The 20,103-nt window shown below is 35.2% G+C and overlaps 1 protein-coding gene across 1 annotated transcript in view; it reads left to right on the forward strand.

Annotated features, from left to right (window-relative positions):
* COL21A1 (collagen type XXI alpha 1 chain) overlaps window positions 1–20,103 on the forward strand; it is a 90,543-nt gene that overhangs the window by 57,676 nt on the left and 12,764 nt on the right. Inside the window, exons 18-22 of the mRNA XM_054629981.2 lie at window positions 12,846–12,890; window positions 13,233–13,286; window positions 17,606–17,659; window positions 18,962–19,015; window positions 19,498–19,569. Of these exons, the coding sequence (XP_054485956.2) occupies window positions 12,846–12,890; window positions 13,233–13,286; window positions 17,606–17,659; window positions 18,962–19,015; window positions 19,498–19,569 (279 nt within the window). The remainder of the gene's footprint in view (window positions 1–12,845; window positions 12,891–13,232; window positions 13,287–17,605; window positions 17,660–18,961; window positions 19,016–19,497; window positions 19,570–20,103) is intronic.

Genomic DNA, 20,103 nt, shown 5'->3' on the forward strand with positions numbered 1-20,103 from the left:
GTGCCATCCCTGGCACAGCCTAATAGGCTGCCTAAGCACAAGACAAGCCTTGGATGATACTGGATGTCTTTATATCATTAACCAGCCACATGCAGCTGTGGCCCTGGGACAGCTCAGCAGATTGTGTGGATACCCCACCCACACAAACAAACATGCAGACAGTCTTATTTCTTTCATTCAGCCATATTAGTGTTAGACATGGCTTAATTTGTTAAGTTGATGATTTAAAAAATAGACATCTTATGATCATTCTTGCTTTAGCAAATAAAAATAACATGGTTGTGAAATGGATACATGTTGAGACATCTCAGGAGCAACTGCCTAGACTGGAGAGCATAGGTGAACTGAACTCCCATTGCCTCCAGCCTTTGAGATGTGTGGTTATTTTTTGGACAGAATACTTTCTGGTATATTATTACTCTTATTAATCCCCAAAGTTACAAATGGAAAAAGTAGGTTGTAAAGATAAATAAATAATTTCAAGAGATGTGCTTGGTTTCCCTCAGTAATACTATTTGGAACTTCAGTTAACCAGACTGTCCCAGTTCTACCCACTCTGTAGAATAACATGTGACAGTATGGACAGAATAATTTAAGATTTGGTAAAGGTAGTAATCAAGCTTATTTTCCTGTTGACAAAACCAGTCCATGCTGTCACTTAAGTAGTTCAATGGCTAGTCATCTATCTTACTGATGACAGGCAGTTTGGATAAATGCATTGTTTTTAGGGACCAAATGTCTATAGAATAAATCAAGATTTATTTGATCCTAATTCCAGCCTGACTGTGCTTTTTAACATAGGTAGGGTTTTTCAGAATTGGGTTTCCATGGAATCTCCTTGTGTTTGCAATTATGCAGATGGGAGCCCTGAAGTGAGTGCTTGTGGGTAAAGCTGGCAGGACATTTATAGCACTCTTCTAGGCCCAGCATATGCTCTCCTGCCACAAGTAATATGTCTGAGCATTTGCAACTGCTCATGTTTACTATCCAGAACTCATATTTTTCAGAAATACATCTGCAAACACTTAAAATGGCAGAGTTTTGTCTCAATATTTAGGTCACATCGCAAGACCTCAGATGTGGCCTCATTTGTGCCAGCGATAGCAGCACAGCGTGACTTCAGGTTCTGACCTGACTCCCACTGTTATATCTATACCCCTGGTTTGTCTATTATAATTGCATCAGGAATGCCAGATCAATGCATTCTCTGAAAAAAAGTGTGTTTTATGCTAGGCAATGGTAGCAAAATTCTTTTTGAAACATGTTCAAGGTACGCTACAAAGTACAACAGAAGTTGTACTGTCTTCATAATGCAGAAATCCTGAAAACAAACTGGTATAGCCAGATATCCTGTGTGTTTGGAAAGCAAATAAAAAGTTAATGTAATTCTGCTGCATTTAATAGCTATGCTGAGATTGATAGAAACAGGAAAAAAGGAAAGAAGAATCCTTATCTAGTAAGATAGTAGTATGCAGGCAAAGTTTGGGTTTTTTTTGTTAATAATATTTTCCTCTTTATGTCACATAATGTTTTTCTTGATGCTCCTGATGTTGATGTTGATTTGTACCAATTTTAGGTACTAAGATGCCATTTACTCAACATTTGTATCTTATATTTGCATTTACATACTGAGTTATGAAGTACTTAGGATAGAAGCAAACTTAAAACCTCTATTGTGTATCTGCACAGTAGGCCTTGTGAAAAAATTCTTTTCTGAAAGTGTTACATTATTTTTTATCCATCTAGTCTGATTATTAAATTTCTACTTTTAATCTCTTCATACATTAAAGCATAAAGGTCCTGTTGTATTTCCAGTGCTCAAAAGTTCATGTATTGTTTGAATTATTTGTGGAAATACTCCACAGAGCACCGTATACTCCTTCAGATTTTATATCACCTTAAATTAGGCCCTGCTATAAAATAGCACTCTCTTCGTAAGTAGTCGATAAAGAAATTATTTCCTGTCAGTTTTCAAGAGAAAAGTGGTCAGGATACTCAACAAAGTAGTTGGTGTGAGTCTATCAATTTTTTTTCATTTCTGATCTGATATTCATGCTTTTCTACTAGTCTGAGATGCCTTGATAGTAAGACCTGAGCTCTGGTGGTCTGCTTTTCAAAGGTGTTAGCATTACAGTCATGAGGGATATAAATACTAGCATTTTCTCTGCAAATTTTGTGGGTCTCAAAAGAATACCTATTTCTTTTTGAAAATTCTCAGTTTTACCTGTAAATAAAAAAATAATTTGTTATTTAGGTGGGATGATTTTTTTATTCATAATCAGCTGAAAGTGATGATGTTTGTAGGCATGTGCCATGCATCATTATTTCTTTACAAGTAGGTTTTGTTAGTTGAATGTTCTTTTTGATACTGTTTCTTTATTCCTTCTTCTAATATCTAAATTGTAGAGGTAGGCAGAGTCTTGCTGATGACTTTCTGAGTGCTTGAGCTACATAACAGATGTTAGTTTTATTCTCATTTGAGAAAGGGGGAGATGACAGCTTTGACTGCACAAGACTCCCAGCAATCATTTGTTAATTACACAGTGCTGCAAGTCCAAACATGTTTTTTAGACTGAATGCAGGTTTTTCTGTCAAATATAATTTCTAGGTAGCTGTATGTATTTTGAGCAGACTTTATTTCCAACTTAGGTTATCTTCATTCTGACTGACAAGTTATTTTAACTAAATTCATTCCATACGATAATTATGGAAGTTAATTGCTGTTAAGAAGATGAATATGAGAATAGTGCTGTAATGAAACAGGTAATTAAAACTTCCAGAACTTCAGGCAGGCTAATCTGAGTTACTTCATTATTCCCAGTTGACAAAGATGATACACGACATGACAGCATAGCTGCTAATCCACAGTGGATTAAATCAGTGGAAAGATTCCCATTGAATCCAGTGTGGACTGTGGCCACAATAAATGCTGTAATAAACTTGGACCCACTGACCTATTGCAGCTTGGAAAATAAAGCCTGCTTTTCTAAGTTGTAAAGCTACCAGTTCTGTCCCAACTAATTCACACTTTCTGCCTGTTTGTCATGATTTTTAATTTTTAAATTTATTTCCTCCCACAGTGCACTTACGTTAATATGTTAATTTGCTATAATTATAATATATTTTTTCTCCTTTTTTTTGTCTACAGAGACTTAGGAAACTATTTTTTATTATATTTTGTTCAGCTAATGCCATTTTAAATTTGAAAATTTGGGAAAATCATGTAGAGAAGAGGTGGCATTCCTGCTAACATCTAAGACTGTTTTATAAATGCAATGTTAACAAAGGGAAATTCTTTAAAGTTGTAAGGAAATATGAAAGGAGCTCTAGCTGTAAACCCATTGTGGACATGAATGGCATATGCTATAAGTAGTTGTAAATGGTACTCAAAGTACCCTGTTTTCTGCTTGTATGCTATAGTCCTTTTTATGGCTACCCTGGCACTTTTTACTAATTTATATGTTGATAGAGGTTAGACATTAGCATTCCTCCCCTATTGCTTATGTTTTATGAACATAGAAATAGAAATACCTCTAGGAAATGTGTTATAACTATTTAAAATATTTCTACTGACTTGATGAGCTGTGTTCTAATAAAGAAGTGCTTATCATTTCTCTTAATTTGTTAATATTTTATAAACTGAAAAAGAGTGTTAAGCCAGTGTGATTCTGAAAGAATTGTCCTGCAGTGAGCACTTGGAGGTGCAGCTTTGTTAAAGAGTGCAGTAACTGACTTCTAAGCACAAAATTAGTGGTAGTGATGATTTATTTGTATTCCATGAGTGATTCCAATGAACTAGACCTGTTTATACAGAAACCCACAGGCCCTTCTGAAGAGTCCGATTTCTTCTATGCATTGAAATAATTAGGGGTGTTTTTAGAAATTCTCACATAGAGACTTTAGGCTCAATAGTTATCTGTACTAGAAAGTGAACTTTCATTGCCAGATGAAGTGCTTTGGCATAAGCTTATTCTTATAAGCTTATGTTGTTCCACCTGAGTTTTTTCCCCTGAGGGAATGATGATGTCTAGGTTGAGCCTTTAGCTGTCACGTTTTCAGCTTGGCTTTGAGGGAGTCTAGGGATCTGGGTTGAAACTAAGAGTGAAAACAATTTGGTGGTATAGATGTATTCATTGCAATGTACTCTCTCATGGTAATATTCCCCAAAAATATGAATAAATGTTTGCCTATTTAAATGCTTGTGCATTTAGGAAATTGCAGAGACTGCGATATGTGCGTGCTTAGAAACATCGCTACCTTTTTTCTCAGTACCAGAAACTAAATTTTCTTGGTATTAGTATTGCAGTGGGTTTTTCTATAGAAATTGTTGGGTTTTTTTTGCATTTTAACATTATAGATATGTAATATGACAATGTGTTTTAAGTGGGAAAACATCAGTTTACCACAAGAGATTGTCGTTCAAAACCATTTAAAACCATTTCTGGTGAATTGTTTTTGTTGCTTTAATTAAATGATGTACTGATACATTTCAAGTATATTACTTAATGTACTATTTCTTGGACTGAGAAAAAGACATTCTAAAAAATCACTGGACTTGATGAAATGTAGATTTTTGAAAAGTTGAATGGACAAATCCACAAAACTGTGAATTGATCCTGTGTTCTTTATCAGAAATTTCTTTATTCTCAAGTATCAGCTAAAAGTGGGGTTGTTGATTTGGCTTAAATTAAAGAATTAAAGCAATAAAATGTGTGTGTGTGTGTGTGTGTGTGTGTGTGTGTACCTGTAACTGGTTAACTGGTTGTTTCAACCTGCTGAAAATAACTAGTAAAGATCTTGGAAGTTAAATAGTACAACGGAATAAAATAAACATACCTGAAGTGCTCAACATTCACTTCCTTTGATGTGATATTTAAAGAAGAACTCATTTGCATTCTTTTGGGTCACCTGATGTCAGTAGTAATATTTAGAGCATTCCTGAATGCATGTGCTAATTTCATTCAGCTAAGAAAGGCTTTTCTGAAGAGAAAAGGCTTGAAGAGAATGTTTGGACTGGTATATGTTGTGTATTGGACTGGCATCTGACCTGTAAGTGCCTGGTTTATACTTCAAGTAATCATTGTTTCACATTTGCTGATTATTCTTTAAAAAGAACAACATTTCCTTTTATTCTTGCCATGCAATTTTCTTGTTAACATTTTATGACTTAGATAAATATCTGCTGGAATTTCCAGTGATTCTGAAGACCAAGCAGAAACTTCCCCCAGCTAATTGCTATACTTAGAAACCAGACACAGAGAGTAGAGTTTGAATGAAGAAGAAGATACTCAGTTAGAATGTAGCAGACATAAATATTTATTATTTTGGTTAATTTCATTGGCACATTGCTGTTCTCTTCTATGCTTTGCAACATGTTTATAGTAAGTTACTTAACCACAAATAGAAAGAGGTTTACCAAAAGGATGTTTGACTTTCATTCCTCTGATCCAGTTTCAACAGAGTAGTAACAGGGTAGCCAGTTTTCCAGCTAGTCATCCTTCTTCTTCAACATGGGAGAAGCTAGAGAAAAAAATTGTTGTACCTGAGTCCTCAGAAGGTCTGAGTTACAGCCTCCTTGAGAGCTGTGGTCAGGGTGGTGATTCAAAGCACTCTAGCTGTATCTAGCTCTAAGTGCTGAGTCTGGCATCAAATCTGCAGTCTGCATTCTGAGCATTACCCAGAATGGTTTTCATTTCAACTCATATAGTCAAGTGTAAGTCTATACTTAGTCTATTTCTTTCATATGATTTTTTTTCTACAGTGAAACTGATATCTGCATTTAACTCATTACTAAATACGTGTCTCAAATAGAAGGGATCATTTTTGTTTTGTCTTAGACAGTTTAGATATTTGGATTAATTGATTTTAATTGAATCCCTGCAAAAAATACACAAGAGAAAAACAAACAATTTGTAGCAGGACTGCTTTGTTACTTTTATGTTCAAGTGGTAGTTGGGCTGTCAAAGTAATCAGTTACTTGTTGTGTTTCTTCTGTGTGACCTTCTTGATCAATTACACTGCATTATTCTAGTCCACAAATAGCTTTAAATGTGAAATTGAGAAACTGATGCTCAAGTCTCAGACACTCAAGAAAATATAGTGCTAGAAAATTTGGGGAAATGTGGCACATAAAAGTGTTTTGGTTTTTTAATCCTTCCATACTAAAATTACTACGAATTGAAGCTATGGAAAGTTTTATCAGAATAGAGTCTGGCTTCTGATCCATTACAAAACAAAACAAAGCAAATCAAAACACCATGATCCATAAGAGTGAATTTAAATCCATTTGCACGATTTAACTAATATTTCTCCTAATATTATTAAACCATTTTAAGAAGCAACCTTTGCCTGTTATTGTGCAAATTATTTTTTGCTTTAGTAGTTAGTTTTATTAATTAAATTTAGCCTTTATGATTGCTGAGTGATCACAAGGTGTGATTTTCTTTCTTTGTGCTCTGGAAGGGTTTTGTCCCAGCCTTTGTTCCAATTTTTATTAGCTATTTCTTAAACAGGTAACAGCTGCCAAACAGACTTGGACTAAAGGAATTATCACAGAACTTTTTCTCTGGGAATGGATAGGAACATAGAGGAGTTTTTTGGCTTTTTTTTTTTTAACCTGTTATTTACTGCCAGATTCTCTCTGTCAGAGCTTTGGGACTTTCTTAGCCAAAAATGCAGGCTGGCCCATCCTGCTTAATAGCCAGCAATGGACCAATTCTGTAGGAATTTTACAATCCCTTTTGGAACACAGTTTTACTGCTTTCTTCTGCTGCATTCTGTGACCAATTTTGCAGAATCCGCCATATTAAAAGAAAAAAAAAGAGAGAAAAAAAAGAGTGAATGATTTATTGTTAAACTTACTCCCTGCTAATTTAACTGTGGGAAAGAGATGTGGCTGAAAACTCTATCCAACTGCATCAGTATGACCTATAAGGACTACTCTTTGCTTATGTGGTGGATGTAAGGAGCAGGGCAGCAGTCAGTGCCCTTCGGGGAGGCTTGGCTGGCTTCAGCCTGCCCTGTCTCACTGTGTCTAAGTGCTCAAGTGCTGTGACCCTTATAAATGTTTCCCTGTAATTGAAGTGGTGGAGAAATTTTAAACCATTTTGAAGGCTTGTAACTGTTTGAGTATCAGTGTGATTAGGTGTCAAACATGGGTCAGTTTGTCAGCATTTAGATGTTTGTAGGATTTCTGACAGATGGGATGTTGGTTATCACAATCCCTGAGGCCAGTGCTACCATGATAGGCAGAGGGAGGGTATCATGGTGTCACCTGCACGGCTGGGAGTTCAATTTTGTCTGCCCATCTTTGGATCCATGAAGATTTGGCAAGTCTGATGTTCATATTCTTTTGAGGGTTCTTTACAAGAAACAAGAGTAACACCAGTTTCAGCCACTGACAAGATATATATAGTTTTCATTTTCTATCACTATTTCCAGCTTTTAGATTATAGTTTTCCAAGGTCCGTGGTGTTGGCAATGCAATAGGGGTCACTCTGTTCCACATTTAACATGTGTGTTTTATTGCTAATAACTGATTTGCCAAAAAAGTGTTTGAAAACTGTGGCCTTATAACTGCAAAGATCTTGGTAATGCTTTTTCCTTTCCTGAACTTAATTTAAAGCTGCTGTGCTGGTCTGGTGGATAGTCATTATATCTGTGGGAATGCTTCTTTGTATGTAGCCCTTTTATTTTTTCTTTCATCAATTGCAACTACTCAGTAGTAGCAGATTCTGCTTAATTGAATTTCTTATCCAGTTTTATACATCATCCAAATTTGGTTTGTCTCTTTCATTCTATTAGGATTATCATGGATTTGCTATAATCTTTTAAAAAGTGTTTTGATTGCTGTACTTTCTTCCAAATTATGGGTTGACTTGTATTTTTTGCGGGTCTCCAGTAAATCTCTCATGTATCATCAAGTAGGCTTTTTCAAATAAGGATCAGTAATACATGAAGATTTGAGTTTTCCAGGTGTTTAGAGGGATCATGGGAACATGTGGATAGATAGATATCTTTTGTGTATCTTGTTCTATTGCTGTAATTTATGTAAGACCCTTTAGGGTCATCTCAGCATTGCAGATTTTTCAGACTGGAAGGAACCATTTGATTGAAACATAAATCAGAGAACTCATATATGCTAGAAAAATCATCTTAAATAAGATAATAAAGGCAAATATACTAAAGTTCTCTACATCTACCTGGGGAATTGACTGCAAAGCAGTTTGCTCTTAACAAAATAGCTTTTGGAAATACTCTATAATTTCACATCTTCCAGAGAAGAGATAAAATGTTATGATTATGGATACGCTACCTGTAGCCTAGAACTTCCTACTTTCCATAACAGGGTATCTTGTCCTACAAGACACTGAAGAATTAGGGAATATTAAAGACATTAGCAGAAAATAAGGAATAAAAATTACCTAATATGTACTCCTTTTAAGACTAAAATAGGTTTTGTTTTGTTCTTAAGAAAGGTCTTCTGTGTGGTTTCTTCTGCTGTTTTCAAGCATAAAATTAACCATGAGGGAGATGCAAATAATCCTGGTACTAACTGCAAAAAGCAGGAAATATTTTGAGAAATGTAGCTTGTGTCTTAAGTAAAAATGCTTACACCTAGTTAAACTGTATATGAGGCCCCAGGCAATTTCCTTAAAGGATTTTTTTGTGGGGCTGCATGGAAGAAAGTCCATCTGTTTAGTATAATCCAAAACAAAAATAGACACCTCATGATTAATGAAAACTACAGGAAAATTTTTCCAGGGATTGTGAAAACATTTTCCTCTTACAGTTCAGTTCTTAGAGTTCCATTCTATTACAGTTAAATCCATTCTATCTGCCAGATATTATCAAAGAGTGGAAGATTTATTTAAATTGTTGAAACTGGAATAAAATAGAATATTTATACAAAATATAGTAACTGTCATAATTGAGGTTCATCATCACAATAGAAACAAATTAATGTGTGTTCTGAAGTCCCAGCTGTGCAGGCTGCAGCTGAGGAAGGCTGCATCCAGGGATTTGGTTGCATATGAGATGAGCTTCATTTGGCAATGTGATACTGAGACAGAAGGAGATATCGAGCTGTGTGGGATTTGGCTGCCTGGGCATGGCCACCAAGAGCCACTGGAGTTGTGTGAGGACAGCTGCAGCATCTGGCAGGCACTACACAGCTTTTAGAGCAGAGTGACATCTTTTTCAAAGGGTAGGTCTGCTACCCCACAGCACCATCAGTGACACTAGAGATGATTTCAATTATCTACATGGCATTCAAGTGTCACTTTAGGTCCTGGGGTTACCCTGCAAAGCCTCCCCAGGCCTAACCGGGCCTTAGAAAGCTGACAGACTTCTGGGTACACATAGTTGAAATAAAGTAGAAGATAAATGATTAAACAAGTAACAGAGGCTGAGTAAAGAGTAAGGACAGCAGTCCTTACCCAATCTCCAAAAATCTTAGTTAGCTGCCAGACAGGTACACAGTGACATTAATTTTTAGGCACAAACTCAGCTGTGTGTGATAAAACTGCAGTTGAGAATTTTTAGAATAAACATGACTTTAAACCAAAGAATTAGATTTGCTCGACTATCTTGCTGGCTTTACATTTCATGTGATTATTGCACTTGGTGATAAAGGCTAAAATAATGAATAATATTACAGGCTTTTATGGGGTAAGGAAAGACTTCTCATTTAATGGAAAATTTCAAAAAGAGGAGGCAGGCATTGGAATGAAGTGAAGGTAATTGATGAAGTCAGATTGATGATGTTGGAAGAACTGAGGCAGTACTTGCAATTAACTTAATTTTTAAGTATGAAGAAATACTGAATAAACCTTTCATGAAGTTTGATGTAAAAGAAAAAGGGGAACACATTAACCAATTCAAAGTATAGAAATTCTCCAACTCACACAAGGATAGAAATCAGTAAAGGACAGTAGATTGTTTGATTTTCAGATATTCTGGCTAGAAATGTAATGCTACTTTCTATTGCTATTATAACTGCATATGTGATATACACAAACCATTTAACATACATTTTCTGTAAAGGCAAGGAAAAAGAAACTTTGGAATTACAACTCCTTTTCATATTTTATATAAACAAAATGTGCTCGATAGCTTTGCAAAGGACATCCCCAAAGGCAGGGTTTATTTTTCTATAGGCCAGTGAGTCATGAACTATTCCACAGCATTGATTCTAATACTCCCAGTGGGTGGCAGTTTTCCCATTTGTAGCAGTTCCAAACATTGTTTTTCCCTTAGTGGCAGAAAAATTGCATGATAAATGTGTTTCATATTAAGTTTTGATTAAACACAGGCATTTGTTATAATTTTAGTTGCAATATACTCTTCAAAAAAATATTTTTTTTTGTCTTACTAATAGAGTAAAACTAATTGCTTTGCCTCATATTTTAAAGTTAGAATGCATTTTTTGATAATTAAAATAAGGTTTCTTTGACAGCTTAATGTTATGTCATCTTATTAAATATAACTTCCTATTCAAAATGTCTATGAAACTAAAAAAAAAAAAAGAAAAAAAGATGCTCAGATTCTAAGGATTTGTATTGTGAATGAAATCTCTCTTTGGGAACAAGACACATTTCCAAAGCTTGATTTGGCTTTTGATTTAGAAGTTAGGTAAGAAACTCTTGATATCTAAACTACCTTTTAACCTTGTCTTCAAGAGAAAGTGCCAATAATTCTAATTGGCATAATCAGAGATAATCCATGTAAATGGAAGTAATAGATTGGGACAGATGATCAAAAGACAATAATTTTTAATTTTTTAGGTATTCTGGAGCTGATTCTACAGAAATTAGTCCTTGTAATTACTTAACCATAGAAGCTACACAGAAAAATAACTCGTGGGAAGTACTCACTCTTTATGACCAAATTAGCCCCTTTATTCTCCTTTTGTGCCAGTCTACATGTGGAGAGTATCTGAAAATCTCTACCTCATGCACTCTGAAAATCACTCACATCAGCATAAGTGATTTATTCATTCTTAGCTGAGTAAATGTTAATGAACCATAAGAGAATTTTAAGGGTTTAGACCACCTCTCACTGACATAAGGGTCTAATTTCCACATACCTCAGTAGTGCAGAATCAGTCAGAAAGGGGAAAAAAAGAGGGGGGAAAGAAAGGAAATATGACTTAGTTTTACAGTTGTTGTTCTTGGAGTTTCGTTTTTCTTTGTCACTGATATAAAATTAAATGTTGTGTACTAGCAATTTATTTTAACCAAGAAAGATCAACACAGCTCAGCAGGACATTGTGTTTCTCCTAGGCATGCTCATATCATGGTAAATCATTTGTTGTGTTGGATAAGTGTGTAGAACTGTCTTCTCTGAGCCCTCTAAATTACCCAGAAATGTAACTGGAAGTCTCTGTTAGATTCAGGATAAGAGGGCTGCTGCCTAGTGGGATGTTTTTAGCATATATTAAATTCTGGTTTATATTACAGGTACAGACACTTGTAATTTGGTTTTATATTTTACAGCTACAGAAAAAAACCCCTACATTATTAAATATTATAATTATATTAAATAATTATATTCAGAACTCACCGATGGGTCTGGAAATTCCTAAATGTGGTGACAAACATGCCCTATTTCCCATCTCTTTATTTGTGTAAAAGATCTAAGAAGGTTTTTATGGACAAAAGTTACGAAGACTTATATAACATTATGTGATTGGAAGTCTCAGTATGAGGCATTATTTTCAAGTTATTTTTATTGCCTTATTTGATCTCTTCCTTTAATGATAGGTACATCAGATTTTTGGTGGTCTGTAAAATGCTCAGGATGTAATTGTTAACTCATATGCCATTGACCAATGAACTGTTTCTACTTTGTGGGGTCATTATTTACTAAAAGTGGGTGTAAACTGCAAAACAATGGGACTACCTTTTGCAAAGATGTAATTCATATGAAAACTATTAGGTTATGGCTGTTACATTCATGTTATGTTTTCCTATAGAATATATTTGTTTCAGTGGTGTCTAGAACAGTTGTCTTGTCTTCACTGCAACATGTTATTTTTAATATTAGATTAAAATGTAAAGCCTGTAAGCCAAATTCTTGCTGCAGATTAGTTATGGTACAAGTAGGACATTGTCTGTCCGAAAAATTTGAATTAATAGTTTTTACTTGAGAGAAAAAATCAACTAACTGAATATAGACTTCTGCATTAAGCATACAGAGAGGTCTCTTTTAACCTGAATCACATTCAATGAAATTATCACTGCTAGAAAAATGTGAGATGTACTGTAGAGCTGAATGAGCATGATGTTGAGGAAATGGCAGAGATCTTCAAGTATTTATGAAGGTGGAAGCTAGTATGCATCAAGTAAAACTGCATCTGTCTCTTTAAAGTCACTGTATTTTAGATAATATGATCTGTGATGCTGATGGTCCTGTTGACCAGGGCTTTTGCTTTAATTTATGTGGGAAATCTTATGGATAATGTAAAGTGGTTCCTTTCCATGTGTCAGTCAGGGTTTTGGGGCAAGCAAGAGCATATGAGCCTGCTGAGCAGTAGACATGGGCTACTGCAACAAAAGCAGTGGGGAACAATTCAACATTGGTGTTTCACTGTATCTCTAGAGTAGTCTGCATGTTTCCAGCTGAAGCTCTTTCTCCTATGTGTTTTTGGTCCTTTGAGGGATTTTTTTTATTTTTGTTTTTGTTGGCTTTTTTTTTTTTTTTGTATTTTTGTTGTTTGTTTTGTTATGTTGTTTTGTTTTGTTTGTCCCTCCCCATATTTTGAACCCAAATATTTTAGGCAAATGCTAAAAAATTTCTGGTGAAATTATTCCCTATATTTAAAAGGTTTTCTTTTTCTTTCTCAGGGAATTCCTGGAATTCCTGGAAATCAAGGAGCAAAAGGACAAAAGGTACTATTAGTTGTTCAAAACACAGTTAAAACCTATACTGTATGTACTCATTCCAAACTAAGGGTTCAGGCTTAGAGAAGAGTTTTCCTAGTGGGGATTTATAACATCAAATCATGCTGCAAAAGAATGGAGACAATTCATGGCATGTTTAAAAATCTCTTATTAGGTTTTACTTTAACTACTCCAGAAAGAATGAATAGTTTAAAAGGAACCATGCTAATTTCCTAATACATTAAGAAACAATCTTAATGAATTAAATCTGCATAGTTAAAGAATATATTAAAAAATGTTAAGTATGCATACATTAGTCATAGAATTTTTCTCTTTATGTAAAAAATACAGGGTGAAATTGGACCGCCAGGTCAACCGGGAGCAAAAGGGTCACCAGGAGATACTGTAAGTTTCAAAATTGTGTTATTATGAACAAATAACTGCAGTGTTGCCATTCTATGCTTGTCATAAACAAACATGCAATGGTAAATACAAACTAGCATTTACAGGTTGGAAAGACAAGTCTATGGTAAATGCAAGTTTTTAGCTCAATGGCATTTTTGCAGCATGGAAATTCTGACTGAAAGCTGTGAACTGTTGTTTCTTTGTTACCTTTGCCATTACTTCAAGTTCTGAATATTTTGACAAGGAGTGAATTTATGTTTTTATAGGTTCTTGGATTCTGATAGCTGTTAAGAGATTGTATTTTTCAGTTTAGTAACTTGCCTGTCTCACAGTTGATCTCTCCTGTCATTTTTTGAGGTGTTTCCCTATGAAAATCTTCAGCAGTGAACTTCTCCTTGACATACAGTAGTCAGGCTGGATTTCATCCATTTTGATAGACAAAGGGGGTTCTGATGTCCCTTGCAGTGTTAAAAGTAGAAGTAGTACACATTTGTATCTTCAAGGACAAATACAGAATACTCAGTGGTTCTCTAAAAAGGCCTTGATATTCATTTCTCAATCATGAGGACTGTCACATTGTTAAGGCCATCTTAGTAGCTGCTTTTCCTTGCATGACAGGAATAATCTTTTCAGGGACCATTCTTTCCTACTTTCAGTGACTGCAGGGCTGCTACAGTGGCTTCTGCCTCACTTGGTTGGATGAGAGGAACCTTGAAGGAAGAGGATGCCAAGGATGTCCATGTGGACCTTTTAATCCTCTGTCTTTCTTGATGAATCTCTTTAACATCCTAGCTAAGGTTATCATCCTCTATAGTGTGTAAGGTCAGATCTGAAACCAAAATTACTTGGGCTTACATCCCACTCCAGTATTCCCTGTTCTGAAGAGAATCCTTGTTTGGATGGAGGTTAGCAACACATATGTTTGACCACCTTGGTATGTGCAGTCCTGTGTAATTACATGTCACTGCATGCCAAATCAGCCATCTGGGTATGAAAGTAACTACTAACCTAAGCATCATTTACATTCTGGTGTGCTGGGGTGTTCCTCATGGTATGGCTTCCCTTCCCTTCCCTTCCCTTCCCTTCCCTTCCCTTCCCTTCCCTTCCCTTCCCTTCCCTTCCCTTCCCTTCCCTTCCCTTCCCTTCCCTTCCCTTCCCTTCCCTTCCCTTCCCTTCCCTTCCCTTCCCTTCCCTTCCCTTCCCTTCCCTTCCCTTCCCTTCCCTTCCCTTCCCTTCCCTTCCCTTCCCTTCCCTTCCCTTCCCCTGATGTATTTTTTGTTGGAGACAGAAATTGTAATTACTTTGGAATTTTAAAATCTCTGGGCTACTTTGGCATCCAGTACATTTTGAATTTCCTACACAGTATACTTACCCCATATCCAAAAACACTTTGAATTTCCTACACAGTATACTTACCCCATATCCAAAGAGCATCTCTTCCTTTCCTGACTACCACAGGCACAATCACTACATTACAGCTGTCAGAATGCCTTTTTTATATAGAGTACACTGGTTAATTTTCTTTTCATGAACTTTGAGGACTTTTCTAGCTACCTCCTAAAGATCTCTGGAAAAAATAGATCTCCTTGACAATCAGTTATTGCAGTTGTTCAGACCAAGTTTGGATGAAACACTGCCTGAACTGGAAGTTTAAATGTCCCTACTCTTAGTTAACACATAAACATTTGTTCTCTCACCTGTTCCTCCTAACTATTTTTATTGCCTGTTACTGGAATTTCTTTCTCCATTTCTTTCTGAGCAAATTTGAGCAAAATGCTAGAGGGAAGGCTATATCATCAACTCCAATAAAGCCTTGTGGGATTCCAAAGTGCTCATATTTATTTAACTCACCTACCATATTTTCTTCAAATTTTATTTAGATAAATAACATCTGGTTCACGATACACTTGAAAATAATTTATTTCTCTTTCCTGTCAATTCATTTAATGTATTTTTTGTCACCTGATAAATTAAGTAGGAGATTGATGCATGGAATATGTGAATATATTATATGGCATTAGGGAATTTAAACCAGAAAAGATAGTGGGATTTTCCTTGTATTAGTCACACTGAATATGTTTGTTCCAGAAAACACAGATGGAAAGCTTGTGGATAGTCTATTAATAGCTTGGGAAAGTTTTTCAGTAACAAGCTCTTCTTCAGTAATCACTATCCCTTTTGCATTGCCAATACCAGCAATTTTTAATTTACCTGACATACAATATCAACTCTGCAAAACAGGATGATAATGCTATATTTTATGTCCTTGTTCTACATTTTTGTTCAGGACATTCTCTTCTCTTCTAATTTTTTATAGCTTTTAGATTATGTTCACAAGCTTTTCCTATATTGCATCTGAAAGTTTCCTTCTTGCAGTGTGCTGATTTCATTTAGTAGTTTCCATGTAATTTTTTAAACAAAACAAGTCAAATATGGCCTAGTAATGAAAGTGTAAAAAAGGAAACCAGGAAATAGGGACTTTATTTTCCCCTTTTCCTGCAGATGTATTCTTTACCTTAAATTATACTAAATGTATTTTCTCATTTGCCTTCTCTAGTGTGTGTTTGTAGGTCAATGTGAATACATGGCTGATTTAACTTAAAAAAAAAAAAAGAAGCTATTCTGTACCTATAGTACTTCTGCTTTGTATAAGATAAAACAAATGAGGGACATTTTTGGTGAGCATATGCCACTTCTGTAACCCAAAGACTGATGTGGATTTCGCTAGAAATGATCTAGTGTGGCGGTAGATTGTCTATGGCCTAAAGAAAAGGTTGCTATATTTATTGATGGAAAGTTTTGGTGACCAGTATTTTCTTACCATAAAGCAGGCAAGAAACATGAATTAATCTGTGGTTAATTTGTATTAATCTTTGGTTAATAATAAAGCACAGGTGAAATACCAGAAAACTGATGAAATTCTGAAAACAATGGCTACAGAGAATTACTTCTTGCTTTAGGTATTCTGAATTTTCTCTTCTATTGTGGAAACAAAGACACCCTTTAAGTTTTAGTTTAGTTTTAAACAAATAAAGTTTAATTTTTTTTTGCAAAGCTGCGTTGTTATCTGTATGAGAAATTATATCTGGTTTTGATTACATGTGACTTTTGGAAGAAGTCTGAGATAATGTCGTGGGAGTGAATTGTTCCTAACATTTATTACTAAATAGAAGGTGATTTTTTTTATTTATATGAAAGAAAAGATTAAAAAACAGCAATAACAGTGAATTTTGAAAATATTATCAGTTGGAATAATTGATAAAATTTAATCTCTGACAAGTTAGATTTCTAGGCCTTACTTGTTTGAGTTTCTGTATCATTATGCCTTTATTGCAGCTCTTATTGCAGATTGTATTTCACAGTATTTAAGCAAGTCCAAGTACAAAAATAATAATATATTGATTTTATTGATGCATGCTGTTCTAGACTAAAAGTGAAGTGAGATGAAGTGGTGAAATAGAGAATTGTAAACAACAGATGTGGAAAATGTGATTAATGGAAATTCCTTCCTGGAAAGTATGATTTCAAAGGATTTCTTTTCTAATGTATACTTGAGACTAGCTTTAAACAGAAATTAAGGAAGTCAGCCCTTTGATGATTTGATGCTCTTTAGCTCTTATTTTAGGTTAAAACAGGCAGCTAAACATACCTTTATGAACTTGATTCCATTTGTGGAGTCCAAGAGGTTGTTTTGGCTTTGTACATGTGCCGAAGTGTCATGATCTGAAATGGCAGAAGCTATTGGGTTCTTGAATGAGTAGTTTAACTCTGAAGATTTTGCAGAAGATACAAAGGTGTGGCCCCAAAAGTTAATTGCTCCTGATAAATCTCCACAAAATTTGCCCAATGGGTCAAGTTATGACAACCTTTGAGGGACACACAGTCAGAAAGGAGAAAGAGAATTATGAAATGCCACAAATACTTCTGTTGGTTTTGGAAACCCTAAACAGAACCACAGAAATTTTTGTGTCACTTTCAGTTATGACTAAGGAAGCATTACAGACTGGGTCTTGAGTTGAAGAATTTTTCTCTCAGGAGTATTCTATGACAGCCTGTTCATTTTTCCTGGATGATTTTTTTTCTATTGCACAGTAGCCCTTCATTAGAAGGTCTACTGTGGTCATTCAGACCATAGAAGGTCTAAATATTGCACTGTACTGTATCAAAACTGTAGCCTGTATAGTAATAAGATAAAAACATTGCATTTTACTGTTTAATTCACTAAAGAAATAGAACAATGATACTACTAATACAATACCAAGCTCATTATTCCTCTGTTTTAGTACAGAAACATCTCTCTCTTTTTCATAAATAAATAGGGTTTGATGGGACCAGAAGGTTCACTTGGTCTACCTGGAGCTCCTGGGCCTAAGGTAAGTGTTTGACTTAATTTGCTTGTGACTGATACATGACTGCTTTGTATGCAAATTTGATCTGGGCAGTGCCAGGATTTTGCAGCTCATTTTTTTGTGTATTGAATATTGGTGAGCAGCTGGATGATTTTCCCTGTGTTACCTTTTTATGATAGTTCAGTCTCAAGAGAGGTTAATATAACTCAGTAAATGGCGCCTGTCATCCCGTGAGGTTTTTAGCAGTTGTGGAAATGGTCAGACTTTGTTTCAGCTTTACAGTCCTGGAAAACATTCTGCAATGCTGGAAACCAGATAATTCTCAATATACATCTGAACTTTCCCATGTTACATTTATTTATATTTTAATTGTGTTCAATAATGTGATGTGCTGTTTCTTCCACCCAAGGAGCCAAAAATATTTCAGATTTAACTTTATTGATTGCACTTCAGCTACAGCAAGAACTAATTTTACCAATGTTCTCAAAAGCTAAAATAAATACTACAAATTCAGATTGGTTAGTGTAACTTTTTTATTTAATCCAAAATGAGTTTTGGATTAAATTGTAAGTAAGTATTGAATTGTATGTCCTAGAGAATATTTAGGAATACAGAAACCATTTCCCTAAGTTTGCATTTACATTTAGATTGCTTTCCCCCATACATTAGTCTACATCCAAAAGTGCATATGCATTTATTTATAATTGTATACTGAGAGTATAATTTTTTTAAGTATTAATGTTTTCTGTGGTCAATAAGGTTGAATACCCTTGATACAGCTGAAAATTAATTAGCTGCATTTTTTTCTGTGAAAAATGCTTTTATTTTGTATATTTATCTCACTTAGAATATAAGCTGTTTCTTAGAGAATCGCTCTTAATAAGCTCATTCTTACAGACGTCCATCATGATGTAGTCAATAATTCCTAAATTTAATGCAAATCCTAATGCTGAATATATGTCTAATTCCATAGGCTGTGATAAAAACCAGGACATAAATAAGTATTTTGACTTAGACAATTAAATAAGATGATGGAAATGTGAGATCAGTACACACAAACTTGGTGTAACTGTGTGAGGCAAATGAGGCAAGTGGAGATGGGACAGGTATGCAAAAGCTGGCAGATCAGGTTTTGTCATCAGTATCTCATCTTTCCTGAGAGAAAGTTAAACCTTCAGGCTACCTGTAATGGAGAAGAACTTCAGCCTTTCAGTCACTACCTGGGCCCATTTTTAAGAGTCAGTTTCTCAGAAGTGTCTGTTTATGTTTGCTAGACATACCACATGTGACAAAACATAATGATGAATCCCCCACATTGTTACATAGGGTGATAAAGGCGAACCAGGAATACAGGGGAAACCAGGATCATCAGGAGCCAAGGTAAATATGATTCTGGCAGTGTTCTAGTTAAAGAAGGGATTCATTTACTTCTTCATGATGTACTAATTTTCCATTATTTCCCCATGCTAATTATAAGGCAGTTGGTTTCACAGTAAAATATTAGTCAACATCACATTGCATCAGAATCCCTTTGATGACTTACTCTTACTAATTTTATACTAGATTTTAGGCTGTGAAAATCAGATGCTCATTAAGTTCAAACCTGCAAACGTTGTTACTTGAGGTAGTATTTTTTGTGTAATTTTGAAACATCAGCTGTATTAAAAGAGAATAAAAATAGATACTGAATGTGGCTTCTCTATATTCACCATCCCTTCAAAACTCCTTTAGACATTTCAATGATCTTCAGTTGTAAAATTTCAAAATATCATAGCCAAAGTGTATCCTGTGGCCTTGAGAAACATGCAATGTGTGTTTTTATACACAGCATGTCACTGACACAAAGCTATTGTATTACTCAGGGAGATCTAGGAGTACCAGGGGCTCCAGGTGAACCAGGCTACCCAGGCATTCCTGGTACCCAGGGATTAAAGGTAAGTATTTTTTCCCAGTTTTACATTAATTGCATCTTTTTTTTGGAAGTGCTTTTCTTATAAGTGATCATTATTTTACAAAATCCTTTCTCTAAATATATCATTATTAGTAGATAACAGTTGGACACATTTAAAACAATAATATGTCCATCCTGAAAATTTTCTTCTGAAGGATAAAGCCCTTGATGTGAAGGCATTTGTGGTGAGTTGACAATGGATGAATATGGATGAATGCCAGGTGCCCACCAAGCTGCTCCATCACTCCCCTCTTAAGCAGGGCAGGGGAAAAAATCAAGAAAATAAGATGGGAGAAAGCTCATGGGTCAATATAAAGGCAGTTTAATAAAGCAAAAGGAAAGGCCATATGTGGAAGCAAAGTAAAACAGAGTATTTATTCTCTGCTTCCTGTCAGTATGTGTTGTCCCAACCATTCCCAGCAAGCAGGACTTCAGTACACATAGAGGTGTGTAGACAAATGTCACAAAATTAAAATTTTCTCTCCTTCCCCTTTCCTTTAGCTTTTATTGCTGAGCA

The sequence above is a fragment of the Agelaius phoeniceus genome, chromosome 3 (assembly GCF_051311805.1).
Source record: "Agelaius phoeniceus isolate bAgePho1 chromosome 3, bAgePho1.hap1, whole genome shotgun sequence".
In the NCBI taxonomy this organism is placed as follows: domain Eukaryota; kingdom Metazoa; phylum Chordata; class Aves; order Passeriformes; family Icteridae; genus Agelaius; species Agelaius phoeniceus.